Raw genomic sequence first — 15,359 nt, 5'->3', positions numbered from 1 at the left:
AGAGAGGAGCTAAGGCATCCTATATTGCTTCCTGCTCAAGTAGGATCACTTCTTTTGGGAATAGACAAGGGTGTATGGCTAGCCACATAAAAGTAAACAAACTATACGATAAATAATAATATGATTGGCACATAAAAAAGCTACGGTTCATCTAATGTGATGAGAATGTTACAATAACATATTTAATATTTTCAGTTCAACTATTTATTATTTTAGTTTAATTGCTTAGTGTTTTTCTATAATTCATCACCAGTAGTAGATGCACTATACACAAAAAACTAAACATACAAACATGTTGGTGAAAGTATCAGACATGTCATGGTAACTTTGTCGCGTTATAATTTTCCAAAAAGTTAATATCGAAAAACATAATCTTCTTGAAGTCATATTATATATATATGTATTGACTCAAAGGGAAAAAATAAAACAAATGGAATTATCTAAAATAATATAAATGGATAAATCCCTTCGGACGAAAGTAACATGCCCACTATGAATTTCGGCGTAAAGTCGAGGGTCCATTTGGAGTTCCATCATCCACGCACACACACGACATAACATTACACAAAGCTATCCCCACCCACAGTCACACACCTCCAATCATCTTTTCACTCAAGAAAGGGGCTTTTTCTTTTCTTCTTTTTTTTTTGCCTTTTATACTTCGGGATATTATATTCGATCCATTTTACACTATAAAAGTTACTTAATCGCTCACCAATTCGCGTGTTGGAGTTTCATCAATTAGTAACAGGCAATAGAAAGAAGAGTATACACATGCCGCCAAAACCAGCCGATGCGTCATGTACTTTAAGATGATTGGAAATTCGGAGCTTTTAACATGCAGAAAGTGAAAATTCAACATCGAATTAAGTTGAAAGGAGAAAACTAGTATTAGTTATAATTTCTTTGGGGGGGGGAGAACATAATAATAATAACTTGTCAAAAGCGACAGTTGACTTCGTGAACATGTACGGAAAAGAGAAAACCTCCTGAATTAAGAAAGTATTTATGGCATGGAGACAGCGGGAATGAAATGGAAATCTCCCGAAGAAGATTTCATACGACTTTTTCCTCCTTTATTATAAAGAAAACACGGACGGAGAAGCCCGTTCTCGAGAAATCGCTTGCTGCGCGATCTTCTTAATCGAGTCAGCGATAACGAAACAAACTTCTGACATTAAAAAATCGTTCGTTCATTATATAATATTTGCATTATCAGCATGTACATGCATTACGTCGCGTCGCATCGCGTGCGGTCGAAAAACTAACTAATACCATTTTTATTAATATATAATATAATTTTCCAGGACATCCTTCCTTCCTCTTCCTAACTAGTGCGCGTGGCTTCCACAAGGTCATCCGCCTTACTTAGGGCCCCACTCGTGGATAAGTATTAAGCTAATTGCGATGGGTATCGACGTTCTTCCCTTCTTTCCTTGTCTTGGCTTTTCAATTTTCCATACTATTAATACCCATTTTTTCAATTATCGCGTGGCCTTCTTCTTCTGGAAGTGCTGGAAGGACGAAGCAATATAGAATATCTTCCTAACGAAGATGCATCATCTCTGAATATATCTAGAAAACACGGTATCATGTGTACCTATATATATATTAATATATAATTTTTTAAAGTGAAATCACGGGTACCTAGATGAAATTATATTCCGTTGAAGTGTCGGATCGGCACTTGAGGACGCCGTTTAGTGGATTTTCAAATTCATACACTTCATGTAAAGTCCTCATTGAAAATTTAAGTTGTCGCTGAGCGGTGTGATTTATATATATATCGAGAAATTATTAGGTGAATTCAATTTACCAACCACGTCATCAATGAACAAAATCATCAGCTGACTAACACGTGTATATTTGGTCTCACCAAATATTTTTAAAAAGCCCCAATTTTTGTTTTTTCTTTTCAAATTTATCCCAAATTCGATTATCTCTCTCCTTCTCCTCTCAGTCTCTGTCCTTTTCCCCTGCTCTCGTCCTTCATAGAGACATGTCCTCGGCTCCTCTCTTCTAGTTTCCACCTGGCCGATGGCAACAAAAGTAAACGAAATGATAAATCTAACTTCAAACTCTAAAATGGTGCCATAGGTCACACAAGATTTTTCGATTTTCGGTAAATTTCATGGATATGACACAACATGTTATAAAGTGTAAAGATCAAAACTTTTTGATAAGGAATGATTCAGTGCTTGAGGGTCAAGGGTTTGGGATGACTCTCAGGTACACGCACTCCTCAAGGAATGGAGATCCTCCCTCCTCCCTGAGCTAAGCCAATTATTTTCCCCCAAACTGCCAAACCCTAAAACCGCTCCCTCTATCTTGGCTAGACGATGGGTTGAACTCAAAACCTTTAATTTGACGAATAAAATTGGTATTGATATATGGATGAGGGAGAAGCGTGGACAAAGGAAAAAAAAAAGGAAAGAAGAGAGAAGCCGTTGGGAGGGAGGAGCTAGGAACTTGTGAGGAGGAGAGCAGGGAAAAGGAGGTCAGAAATGATTAGGGCCAATCTTGAAAAGAACGAAAATGTGGATTTTTCAAAATATTTGGTAAGATCAGTACACACGTGTCAGTCAATTAACGACTTAGTTCATTGACGACGTGATAGACCAAATTCACCTAATAATTTCTCATATATATCAATATTCAAACCAAATGACGGGCGAATTTTATGAGAAATTTATTCATGACTTTGACCATTAGCTTGCAGTAGGAGCTAGTTGATGATCTCATGCATACTCAACGTGAAATTTCAGGTCAAATTTCTAATTGGCCTGGCCTTTTCCTGCAGGTGAATTAGTGGATGCATTGTAGGTGTCAAACATCATTGGCTCAAATAACAGCATTCGACGTTGCGAATAATAATACTATTTGTAGTTTGACGTGGTATATATGTCGTGATCTTCCCTTCTACAATTTAATCTCAACTTATCCCCATTCAGTTTTTTGTGCCGTCAAAAGTGGAAACAGCATCACTTTAAATCGACAGTCAGTCTCTAATCCCGTGATTAGAATGACAGTGACAATTACTTCACAAAAGACGAGTTGGATTGAGTGCAATTAATTGAAGTACGATGAAACCACATGAATGATATAGTCTATTATATCATATATACGAAGAAACCAAGACGCGGCAAAACTATCCAACCCATGAAAGAAACTTCTAATGGGGGCAAATATATTTTGGATGCTTTATGGCTGATTTTGGTGTTAAACGCAAAAACACACGAATAAAAGCGGGTATGGTTCTTCGAGTAGGCCGAGGAGCCAAAGTTGGAGCTCAGGTAATACCCTACTAACAGTTGCCTCTTCGGCTCTGCGGGGTTGACACTGACAAGTGCGGCTGCGGGTTGACTCTGTGGCATTTCGGTCTGTCCCAGTCAATTCAGGTGGGCCCGAAATATCCGGCGAATGGGCCCAGTTGATCTCTACTGTCGCGTTGTCTCCTTCATTTGAACATGATTTGATGTCCCGCCACGATGTCGGATCGGATATGTTCTCCTAGAGAGGTATATGATCTTATCTCAGCTCATGAAACAATCAACTACCGATAACCTGAGCTCTTTGTTAAAGACGTATATGTTCGCACTTATCGTACTACATGATTGAAACAGCGCGTCATTTCGGCCCCGCACTCTGAGGGAAGGAGCTCAAGGGGTAACACCGTAACAGAGTTCTCTAGCATTTCATTTGTACAAAGAATTCAGCGGAAGATTAAGAAAAGGCAGGGACACGTACGCTCGGAAAATCAGGACTCCTCCTTAGAGTCAGGGGCCACTGCTTCAACTCCTGTATTCAATCAACTTTGACAAAGGCCTCATGCATAATCGGACCAGACCAACTGCTGACTCCAACAACTGACCTTGTGTCCTAGTAACTGAAAATCATTATAGACCGGACAATATTTCTGGCGCCCGATGAACCTTTCCTGTAAAAAAAAAAAAAAAATGGGACCATTCTGACCATTTTGGGCCGAGCCACTCTGACAAGTTGGATGGGGCCCATTAAGAGCCAGTACCGCCTATTTCAAGAGCCCATGAACCGGCTGGGATGGGCTTATATCTGCAGAGTTTTAAGCTCAGTCGAGTCGACTCAAATAGATAGGCCTCTTTTCCAAACGAGGCCCCTTTAAAATGTGCACTTTCATTTTCTAGAAATAAAATTTATGCATCCCCCTTCAGAATTGATTTTCTTAGACAACTCTTCCCATATTGAATCTGAAACTTTGAGTTTGATCGGTCAGCCGTAAATTTTCATGTTGAATTTTCACTTTCTGCATGTTAAAAGCTCCGGTAACCATAAATCACGCTGGATGAGCTCAACTTCCTTCAACTATTCACATTCGGAGAACTTGCAAATATCACGGGGAATTTCTCGTAATTGAATATCAAACTTGCAAGCGAGAGTTACATAAAGAATGAATCAATATCATATAATCCTGAGTAGTCCGTGCAAGAGAGGCTTCTTATTGAGATGCAGGGTTCTGAAAACCCCAGAGATGAATGGTCAGAAAGTTACAATCATTATCGTCGTGTATGTAAGCTACAAATCAATAATCACATCTAAATTTTCACCACCTCTATCTATTACTTGCCATACTCTATATATAATGCTACTACCACTGGGCTCTGCTCCTTGCACATCCTATATCCTATGTAGTATGCCTTTCAATTAGGGACCTACCCGACAATAATACCAAGACCATCAAATCAATCTGTCAGACTTTTCTGTAATGGCTAAACTATCGCATCACGTATATCGCTTCAGTTGGATCAGCATCACGCTTATGTCGTCGCAAGAGCCGCGGGATGCAGAGAGGTCTACAAGCTTTCTACAAGCAGCCATTAGTTCCTCCCCTTTTGTTCCCAAACATGAAGGGCGAGCGATATCTACTGCTTCTTGATTGGAGACCTGTATACACAAATGCAGGAAAATTTTAATCAGCGGAATGCACATACCCAATTGGGGTCATATATTAAAGCATATCAAGTAACTTGAAGGTGCCAAAAAGGGAAGGATCCTTCCCTATTACCTTATCCCACAATCCATCGGAAGCGAGAATGAGGAACTCATGTTCTGCTTTGATTTCTACTACTTTAGTTTCTGGCTCGGCTGTCACCCACTTTTTGAGATGCCTATCTCCGATTCCCCGAGACACCGCAAGGGACCCTTGAATTCTCCAAACACCGTGGTACGAATCCACATACCCACCCTGCACAAGAGCTTTCGAACGTAAGCAATATAACGCAAGAAAATGACCCTCACTAGTCTCCTTATATGAATGAATTCAATGTATGTTCAAGGAACAGCGAATACGACTCATTTAATCCTCACCTGCGCCTCGATTCTTTCCTTTTCATCTTCCCTGGAAGGCCTATGGTCGGACGTGAGGGCCTCTGCAACACCCCCTCTACTGATGACGGCACGACAGTCACCGGCATTAGAGACAACGAGGTTGCCTCTCCTAATTAAGGCTGTGACGCAGCAAGAACCACCGCGTGATTCCTCTTTCAAAAAGTCGGAATCAGTCCTCAGGTAACCTTCTTTGATTGCTTCCCGAACTCCATCTACATTCCCATCTGCTCTAGCTACTTTGTCTACGATGTTCTTACTTAGGTTCTGTGCAGCGAATTCAGCAGCCATTACGCCACCGTGTCCATCATAAACGCCAAACATGGCCTGCAGAAACGAAGCAACACCGGGTCAGAATAGGGAACTGTAAATGTATATGTCGTCTATTATCGTGAGATAGATAATATCATTCTGGTTTAGATTCTCATATGATTTGCTGTGGCAAATCTGATGATGGATGATGCATAAAGGGGGGAAATTTGAACGTTACCTGTTTGGGATCTCCGCCAATGTTAAGCGTGGTGGAATAACGGTCCTCCATAGATTCCCTCCTCCCTCTCTTACAATAGACTGAATATCCATACTCTTCCCTCTCCTCAGAGACCACATCCTTGGCCAAAGCCGCCGAAGCAGAAGGCGTCGCCGGAGCGCCAAAGCTGAAAGTTGCGATCGGTATATCCAGCCTCATCGGTCTCTTCCTCTTCGGGATGGTCGGCGAGGATCCAGATCCGGAGATCGAGGCCGAAGCGACGGTAGAAGAGGAGGTGGTGGTGTTGGAAAGCGAGCTGGGCGGCTTCTGGAGCCGGATCCTGAAGGGCGACGACGGCGAACTGGAAGAGGAAGGAGAAGGACAGGACGAGGAGGAGGGAGCGGAGGGCTTGAGGTGGGACAGGGTGAGGGAAAGCGCCTCCGGCGAAGAGGAGATGATCGCGGGTATGTTGCAGAAGAGGGAAGCCGGCACGACTCCTCTGGACGGCGAGAAAACGGGGGAATTCGTGACGGCGATAGAGCAAGACATCGTCTCCGCCGGTCAATGATTCCGTTGGGATCGTTCGATATCTTCCGATGGAATTGGAACGTTAGGGTTGATTCGTCCGTGAGGGTTTTTTTTTTTTGCCTCTCTCTTTTGGTTTTCGTATGATGATGAGACAAATTCAGACGGTGAGAGAGAGAGAGAGAGAGAGTGGGGGGGAGTATTTAAAGGTGGGGGAAATGGGGACGTTTTGTGTTACCGGAGAATCCGTGTATGTCTCCCCACACGTTTGACCAGTGATTCGGACGCTGCACCCATCCCTGAAAAGTCGAAAATGACCCTATTATTTCGCATTCAACGGATAACATTTGCTGACTGCTATTTCCCAAGTTCTTATATATGGGATAAATATCTGCAAAACCATTTTCTATGTCTCCATATATTATTATTGGGGCGAAACCTCGTACTTTAGCCTCCCTTCCCGTGTTATAATGAACCAAAAGCATTAATCATATGGAAAAAAAAGGGACAAAAAAAATCTTATCACAAAAGTTTGAATTGTTATTTAATATACAAGTAAATTAATCATATCACAAAAGTAATAAAACAACAAAGTTGCTTGGACTGAGATATGTCAAGGTAATCATATACAGCTAGCCTGAATTCTCAATTAATCAAATCAACAAACTCACATACACATTGGAGTAGTATTTGCTCACATGATTCAATGGTGACGAGGGCCATGGACGATTTAGCTTGCGTTTGGTTTTCTAGTTGGATAAGTAATCCAACTCAACTTGATTTTGTACAATGATTGCCAGTGATAATAAATATATTGATGTTTGAAAATATATATTTATATATATGTGAAAGTAGATGAGAAATTATAAGCTTGTTTGGTTTTAATTTTTTTTAACTCAATTCAACTCCACTCCACTTTAACTCCACACATCTTCAATTCAACAACACAATTATTTTTTTTTTCCATTTTTCTTCAATTTTTTTAACTATTCAATTCAATTTTTAACATTAAATTCTATTAACTATTCACTATATTTTTTGCGATTCAACAGTACAATCATTACTTTCTCTTAACTATTCATTAATTTTTTCAGAATTCAACAACGCAATCATTACTATCTCTCAACTATTCATTACTTTTTCACAGTTTTTCTTATAATTCAATAACATAATAATTATAAACCAATTAAAACCAAAACTCAACTAAATTCAACTCTAAAACCAAACACAACCTTATTATTAAAAAAATGATTTGAAAAGTGGTAGAGAAAAGTATGAATGAAAAATATTATAAATTGAAAGTTTAAAAATGATGAGGAAAAAATATGAGTTAGAAAGTGTTATTAAATATAATAAAAAGATAAAATAGTAATGATTATATTATTGAATTTAGAAAAGAATAGAGTTGAGTTGAATAGAGTTATATTATTATTCGTGTTTGTTTTTATAGTAGAGTTTTGATTTTAATTGTTTTGTAATGATTGTGTCGTTGAATTATGAGAAAAAGTGTGAAAAGATAATGAATAGTTGAGAGAAAGTGATGATTATGTTGTTGAATTGTGAAAAAAGTAATGAATAGTTGAGAGAATTTAATATTAAAAATTGAATTGAATTGTTAAAAAAATTGAATAAAAATGAAAAATGTAATAATTGTGTTGTTGAATTGTAGATTAGTTGAGTTGAAATGAAATAAAGTTAAACAATTTTCCGAAACCAAACGGGGACTAAACAAATTACACGCACGTATATATTCCTTTAGCCCGTGGTCCTAATGAGGAAGGGGGGGCAAGAGTGTCTTTTTGGGAGGCAAAATATAGGAGCTAGGGGCTGGAAAACAGCTGGAATGAATGAGGATGGACGTGGCGGAATCGGGTATTTTTGCATTACATTATTTCAATATTTCCCTTTTTCTTACGAAAAAGATGCAGCGTTTTTGGCTCCTCACTTGAAGAAGAAGAAATGAAAATGTGGGAAAAAGGATCTCTCTCTCTCTCTCTCTCTCTATCTTTTGCCCTCCCCCTGCCCTAAGTTTTCTCTTTTCCTGACCATTTCTTCTTTTTGTCTTTTTCTTTTTCTTCGCTGCTAAGACTAAGAGAACGAAGAAACGGTGCGTATGTATGTAATGTATGTGTGTACGAGGAAAGTAGAGAGGAGGCAGACCAGTCCAGACCCGGCGGGACCCACCCACATCAATAATCACCAATAACCAGTAGTAGGACTCGACCTCACCCTCATTAGTCATCATAGTCACGGTCATAGTCATGGGAGAATTTAAAAACTGACTGAGCCCTGCACTGCAGGCAAGGGCAAACGCAGGCTCCGTGAAGTTACCGTTGAAAAAAACCGACACGCATTAATTATCACACATTTTTATTAATATAATATATATTGATAATTATATATTTGCCTGTTTCTTCTTTCATTTGTTGACCGTTGGCCCCTCCTAAGGCAGGCACCGGGCTGAAATGAGCGGAATGGGATGGTCTTACTAACAGCCGCTTATCCGACGCGGCACATTTTTTCTTTTGCTCTTTTTTTTTCATCTTTTAATAATAATAATAATAATAATAATAATAATAATGCAGTGCTGATGCTGTCGCTGACGAATGAATAACTACATATATTACTAGATTTTTAGACCATACGATGCACGGATTTCAGTCGGTGTATTTTGTATAGAGTAAATTTTAAAGCAAATTTTGTTTTAATAATTTTTTTGACTTTTTATTATTTTTAACATTTTAATAAAAATTAACCTCAACTTTATCTTAAGAAGGTGGGAGATAGATATAAAATTTTCCTTTTTAAAATTTTTTAATAAAAATTATCTTACAATTTATTTTAATATTTACTATCCCAATCCTATTATTTTAATAGGGTGAGATACAAATATAAATATTTATCTTTTCTTTTAAGTTTTTAAAAATATAAGTTAGTTTAAACTTTAATTTAATTTTTACTAATATGACTTCATATATGTGTATATATATTTATCCTTTTTGCTGGATAATATATTATTATTTTTATATTAAGGAAAAAGGAGGAGCATACATTTTCAATTAAGAGAAAGATCAAGTCCAATTCACACCACAAAAACACTACGCGTCAAGGAAAAACGAACAAGAAAAGGAAGTCGAGAGAAGAAGCTGTCTACTCTCCTGTCTCCAGTCCAGTCCAGTCCATCTCCTGTTTCGATTTGACTTTGCTTCCTTTGGGAAAATCCTCGAGTTGAGTGACATGAAATATTCATAGGAAACATTCATGCTGCCTATTTATTTTGAGAGTTAAAATCACTTTAATTTTAACTATAATTTTAACTCAAAACACTACACAATAAAAATATATATTTTTCAAGTAAAAAATTTTAACTTTAATTTTAACTTAACACACTACATAATTATTTGTCATTTTTTATAATTAAAATCAAAGTTAATTTAATTCTAAAACCAAATGTATCATATTATTCTCGTACGAATTTTTGTTCTTCAAGTATGAAAATATTTCATATAAAAATGTTAGTACGACTAATTTGTTGTACATATAGTTGACTAATTATTTTGTCGGAAAAGTTTTCGTATTTGGATAATAACGTTTCGTACAAGAAAAATAACGTTTCGCATAAGAAGGAACAAGCCAAAAAGGGACTGAACGACGTCCATGAAATGCCCTTTGTTTTGTTCTATATTGAAAATAATGTGCAACTACGGTTTTGTTAACATGACTGTGTGTCACCGTGAAAGATTTAGTACTTTCAGTTCAAGCGTTTCGTACTTTAATTGAAGTGTTTAGTATTATTAGTAATCATAATTAGTACAAGTGCTTTTTACTTCCACTTTCAATTTAAGTGTTTCGTATTACGATTGAATTGTTTGATATTTTATATGATCATCATAAATAATAAAAGTATTAAACACTTAAATTGAAATATTAATAGTGTGTTTAGTTTTAGAGTTGAATTAAGTTTTGGTTTTAATTGGTTTGTAATGATTGTAATGTTGAATTATGAGAAAAAATGTAAAAAAGTAATGAATAGTTGAAAAAAAAAGTAATAATTATATTATTGAATTGTAGAAAAAGTAATAAATAATTAAGAGAAATTATTATTAAAAATTGAATTGAATGATTAAAAAAATAATAAAAAATAAAAAAATAACAATCGTGCTGTTGACTTTTATTGTATAGTTAGTATAGTTAAAGTTAGAATTAAAATCTTAAAATCAGATTGCGAAATCAAACGGACCGTAAATATTTGAATTAAAGTACTAAGCGTGTAATACAGAGTTATATTAAAATTTTCCTATACGACCAACTTGAACATATCACAAACGAAAACAATTCTTTTGTTTTTGGGTTTTGATATTATTCCTCTAGTTTGTTCTGGGAACCAATCCACACCCGGACCCGACTTTCGGTTCTATTGAGTTCTGGGCCACCATAACAATTGATATTTCCACATATACGTATGATATTGTAGTACTCCAGGTGTTATGTAATGTGATTGATTGATCTTTAGTATTATTAGTAATCATAATTAGTACAAGTGCTTTTTACTTCCACTTTCAATTTAAGTGTTTCGTATTACGATTGAATTGTTTGATATTTTATATGATCATCATAAATAATAAAAGTATTAAACACTTAAATTGAAATATTAATAGTGTGTTTAGTTTTAGAGTTGAATTAAGTTTTGGTTTTAATTGGTTTGTAATGATTGTAATGTTGAATTATGAGAAAAAATGTAAAAAAGTAATGAATAGTTGAAAAAAAAAAGTAATAATTACATTATTGAATTGTAGAAAAAGTAATAAATAATTAAGAGAAATTATTATTAAAAATTGAATTGAATGATTAAAAAAATAATAAAAAATAAAAAATAACAATCGTGCTGTTGACTTTTATTGTATAGTTAGTATAGTTAAAGTTAGAATTAAAATCTTAAAATCAGATTGCGAAATCAAACGGACCGTAAATATTTGAATTAAAGTACTAAGCGTGTAATACAGAGTTATACTAAAATTTTCCTATACGACCAACTTGAACATATCACAAACGAAAACAATTCTTTTGTTTTTGGGTTTTGATATTATTCCTCTAGTTTGTTCTGGGAACCAATCCACACCCGGACCCGACTTTCGGTTCTGTTGAGTTCTGGGCCACCATAACAATTGATATTTCCACATATACGTATGATATTGTAGTACTCCAGGTGTTATGTAATGTGATTGATTGATCTTTAGTATTATTAGTAATCATAATTAGTACAAGTGCTTTTTACTTCCACTTTCAATTTAAGTGTTTCGTATTACGATTGAATTGTTTGATATTTTATATGATCATCATAAATAATAAAAGTATTAAACACTTAAATTGAAATACTAATAGTGTGTTTAGTTTTAGAGTTGAATTAAGTTTTGGTTTTAATTGGTTTGTAATGATTGTAATGTTGAATTATGAGAAAAAATATGAAAAGTAATGAATAGTTGAAAAAAAAAAGTAATAATTACATTGTTGAATTGTAAAAAAAGTAATAAATAATTAAGAGAATTTATTATTAAAAATTGAATTGAATGGTTAAAAAATAATAAAAAATAAAAAAAATAACAATCGTGCTGTTGACTTTTATTGTATAGTTAGTATAGTTAAAGTTAGAATTAAAATCTTAAAATCAGATTGGGAAATCAAACGGACCGTAAATATTTGAATTAAAGTACTAAACGTGTAATACAGAGTTATATTAAAATTTTCCTATACGACCAAACTGAACATATCACAAACGAAAACAATTCTTTTGTTTTTGGGTTTTGATATTATTCCTCTAGTTTGTTCTGGGAACCAATCCGCACCCGGACCCGGCTTTCGGAGTTCTGGGCCACCATAACGATCGATATTTCCACATATACGTATGATATTGTAGTACTCCAGGTGTTATGTAATGTGATGTATGATCATCCTCTCTCTCTCTCTCCCTATAGTAAATATAATATAATATAATAAAAGACAACTGCTCTTCTGAGTTCAGACTCAGACTCTAGTTTATTTATTTATTTGTCTGTTATGTTAAATTTTATATATTTTGCAAAGCCTATGCTCTGTAGGTAGCAGCAGATCAATCCCAGCCCCAGCTTCAACTTCTTAGGATCGCTACACCGCCAAATCCAACTTGCATTTCTATATTAAATTTTATTTATTATGGGACAAAAATGGCATTTGGGCTGTTGGGCACAAAGCTCATCAAATTCAGGCCCAACATTTCCAGCCTCGAATCCTTTGGACAGGGCCCTTGCAAATGGGACGGATTATGCTAATTCTTCATCATCATCATCATCATCATCATCCTATCCTACCTTCCTAGCAGGCAGATTCACTTGGCCAACGCCATCCATTTGGAAAAACTCCACACTCCCACAGATTTGCAAGGATTATGCCATCCTTGCAAATGGGCGCTAGCCTCTTCGTTCTGGCCAAAGATAAACGTATCCATCTGCTGTGGGGTGGAAGCAGTCGCGCTGCCTTGGTGTAGCTCAAATACATCATCACCGTCGAGCCAATGATCCTAACTACCTGTTTTGCCGCAAAGCAGTGCTATACTGGTCTCATCTCCTATGGCGTTCTGCCCTCCTGTGTCGAAGATCTGGTATGCCTCTTTGCTAACCAGTTCGCAATGGCATCTGATATTATTCTACTTTTGCTGTCCAGGATGGTAAGTCGTCCAAATAGTTCATTTGGCTTTGTTCAATTAATACTGGGCATCGGTAGCCTTTCATCCCCAATCAATGATCAAATTTGTTATTGATAATATATATATATGTATGTATGTCGTGGTCAGGTCCGTCAAATCCTTTTTTTTTTTTACTATGAAATTTTTTTAACTATAGATTTGGTTGCAGGACGATCAAAATGGGGGTTTTACTATCTAGTAGAAAATGCAACACCAGAAACACTTCAACTACATCATCCGCACTCGCTCCCTGGCAGTGGAAGAAAACCATATGGACAGAAAATTGAACCCAAAACTTAGAATTGTCCTATATTTGGTAATTTGTGTTGGGACAATTCTATCTGTCGTTCTGATTTGATTTCAATGAGCTCAAAAAAAAGAAAAAAGAAAAGAAAAGAAAGGACGAGGAATTCTTTCCTGAAGAACTGTAGTTCCCCGACGTCCGATTACAACATCGATGAAGCACCGGATAGCGAGGGGAACAATAATATCGGCTTCAACGAAATGGACAAACACCTACTCAAGTATTAGCAGTGCAAGCCATCACTATACTATGATTGAAGCCAATCCTAACCTAGGACGGAACGAACAATCAAGAAAAATACACCCAGCAATAATAAAATAATCGATACTTTTAGCTAAATTTAAAACGAATTTTTCTGACAGGATTGGGAGATCTGTTACGTGACTCAGTCCCTTAGATGTTCATAAAGAGCTGCGATCATATTCGCAAGTCATTACAGGTCTGTAGGACTCATCACCGCCGCTGCAACAGACCTCCTCCAGTCTACCTCGCGAGAGAGAAAAGGCTGAAATGAAATTGAGCAAGAGATGAAATTGAGCTAGAAATGAAAGGAGATGTAGCTGCTCCAGTGTGCTCCCGAAGCAACTGAGAAAAAGAGTAGCCGAGGGAGAGATACATAAACAAAAGCAGCACAGATTCCTATTGCTTCAAGGGAACGAGTCGAGTGGGAACTGATAACATATCCTCACCGACCAGATAGCGAAGCTTTTCACCTATTGCATACATTCAGAGACTCTGATAGATTCGTTCTCCGGCAAGATCACATCAGAAATCCAACAACGAGACAGACCACAACCCACAGACGTTGAAATACGAAAGATCAAACGAACACCTTAGAAGACTGTGCAATGCATCACCAACAAAACAAGGCTATATCGATCACAGAAAGAGATCGGATAACCTTAGGAATATTGGAAACGAAGCGCGAGCTCTGGAACCCTAGTGGCCGCACGGAGGGTGCGCCGACTCAGCTTATGAGGAGGAGACGATGTGACCGAGCGTGAGATGAGGACCTGGCAGTCATTTTATAGGAGCAGGAGAAAGAGATCCGACGGTCGAAGTTCTGCGTGATGGATAGAACGAGCGGCTGAGATGCTAGGTTGCTCCAATTACGATTACCCTCTTCGAATTCGGCGGCTGGCGGAAGGGACCGGCAACGGGCCCAATATGGCCGGCCCAGAAGCCCTTGTAAAGGAACCTGGCCTCGTTTGCTCGGCCAGAAATAGGCCCAGTTTTCAACTAATTGGAATGATAATAATGATGATGATATAAATAAATATCTGCTAATCAAAACAGACAGAAATTAGTCACTTTATGTCGAATTCCGCTTATTATGAGTGCGATAGCTGGTCAGGGCAGTACAGTAACACTAAATCCCATATCTAAGTATCTCTTATACATACATACATACATACATACATGTATAATCAAAGTCAATTCATCATGGGAGTGCGGTGGGAGGTTTCATAATTATTTTTTCTTAACAGATTTAGTGTTTGGCGAGAATTTTTGAAACCATGGTTTGAGTTGAAATTGCGGTTGCAAACGCGATTTTCTCAAGCAGGTTAATAAATACTTATAAAATCTATTTGTGCGTATTCTGTTTCAAGTATTAATAATATATATATATATTTATATTTATATTTTATGTTGTGAAAATCAGGTTCTGTGTGGATCTCATCGGAACTGAAAGGCCTACCTGATGACTGCGAGCATTTCGAGTGCTTTCCACCTGGTCACGTGCACTCAAGCAAGGAAAGGGGACATAGGAGGTGGTACAATCCTCCTGGGCTATCCGAATCCATTCCTTCAACGCCTTACAATCCCATGGCCTTGAGACGAGCTCTTGAAAATGTAAAAGTTCTTTAATCATAGCATGGAATTGATAATGAACCCCCGATCTGATCGGGTTAATCATTCAGTTAACTCTGATTGATGGGTGATTATGAATTTTAGGCCGTGATCAAGAGGCTAATGACAGA

The 15,359-nt window shown here is 36.9% G+C and overlaps 1 protein-coding gene, 2 long non-coding RNA genes and 2 other non-coding genes across 5 annotated transcripts; 1 reads left to right on the top strand and 4 right to left on the bottom strand.

Annotated features, from left to right (window-relative positions):
- Positions 1–4,437: 4,437 nt before the first annotated feature.
- Positions 4,438–6,534, bottom strand: LOC116199141 (probable protein phosphatase 2C 25). The gene is made up of 4 exons (XM_031529435.1): positions 5,852–6,534; positions 5,344–5,688; positions 5,042–5,221; positions 4,438–4,920 (listed from the first exon to the last, which is right to left on the bottom strand). The coding sequence occupies exons 1-4, from the start codon at positions 6,377–6,379 to the stop codon at positions 4,759–4,761; spliced, it is 1,215 nt and encodes a 404-aa protein (XP_031385295.1). The 5' UTR covers positions 6,380–6,534; the 3' UTR covers positions 4,438–4,758.
- A 5,989-nt stretch (positions 6,535–12,523) lies between these two features.
- LOC116199143 lies at positions 12,524–13,473 on the top strand. The gene is made up of 2 exons (XR_004155475.1): positions 12,524–12,989; positions 13,243–13,473. It is a non-coding gene; the product is annotated as an uncharacterized LOC116199143 (long non-coding RNA).
- Positions 13,474–13,486: 13 nt separating this feature from the next.
- LOC116199145 lies at positions 13,487–14,713 on the bottom strand. The gene is made up of 2 exons (XR_004155476.1): positions 14,279–14,713; positions 13,487–13,882 (listed from the first exon to the last, which is right to left on the bottom strand). It is a non-coding gene; the product is annotated as an uncharacterized LOC116199145 (long non-coding RNA).
- Positions 13,497–13,640, bottom strand: LOC116202144. The gene has a single exon (XR_004156021.1). It is a non-coding gene; the product is annotated as a small nucleolar RNA snoR136 (small nucleolar RNA).
- Positions 13,757–13,841, bottom strand: LOC116202110. The gene has a single exon (XR_004155992.1). It is a non-coding gene; the product is annotated as a small nucleolar RNA SNORD25 (small nucleolar RNA).
- Positions 14,714–15,359: the final 646 nt, after the last annotated feature.

Source organism: Punica granatum, chromosome 3 (assembly GCF_007655135.1).
Source record: "Punica granatum isolate Tunisia-2019 chromosome 3, ASM765513v2, whole genome shotgun sequence".
In the NCBI taxonomy this organism is placed as follows: domain Eukaryota; kingdom Viridiplantae; phylum Streptophyta; class Magnoliopsida; order Myrtales; family Lythraceae; genus Punica; species Punica granatum.
Note: the sequence above shows the minus strand (reverse complement) of the source record. Positions and strands in the feature narration are given on the sequence as shown.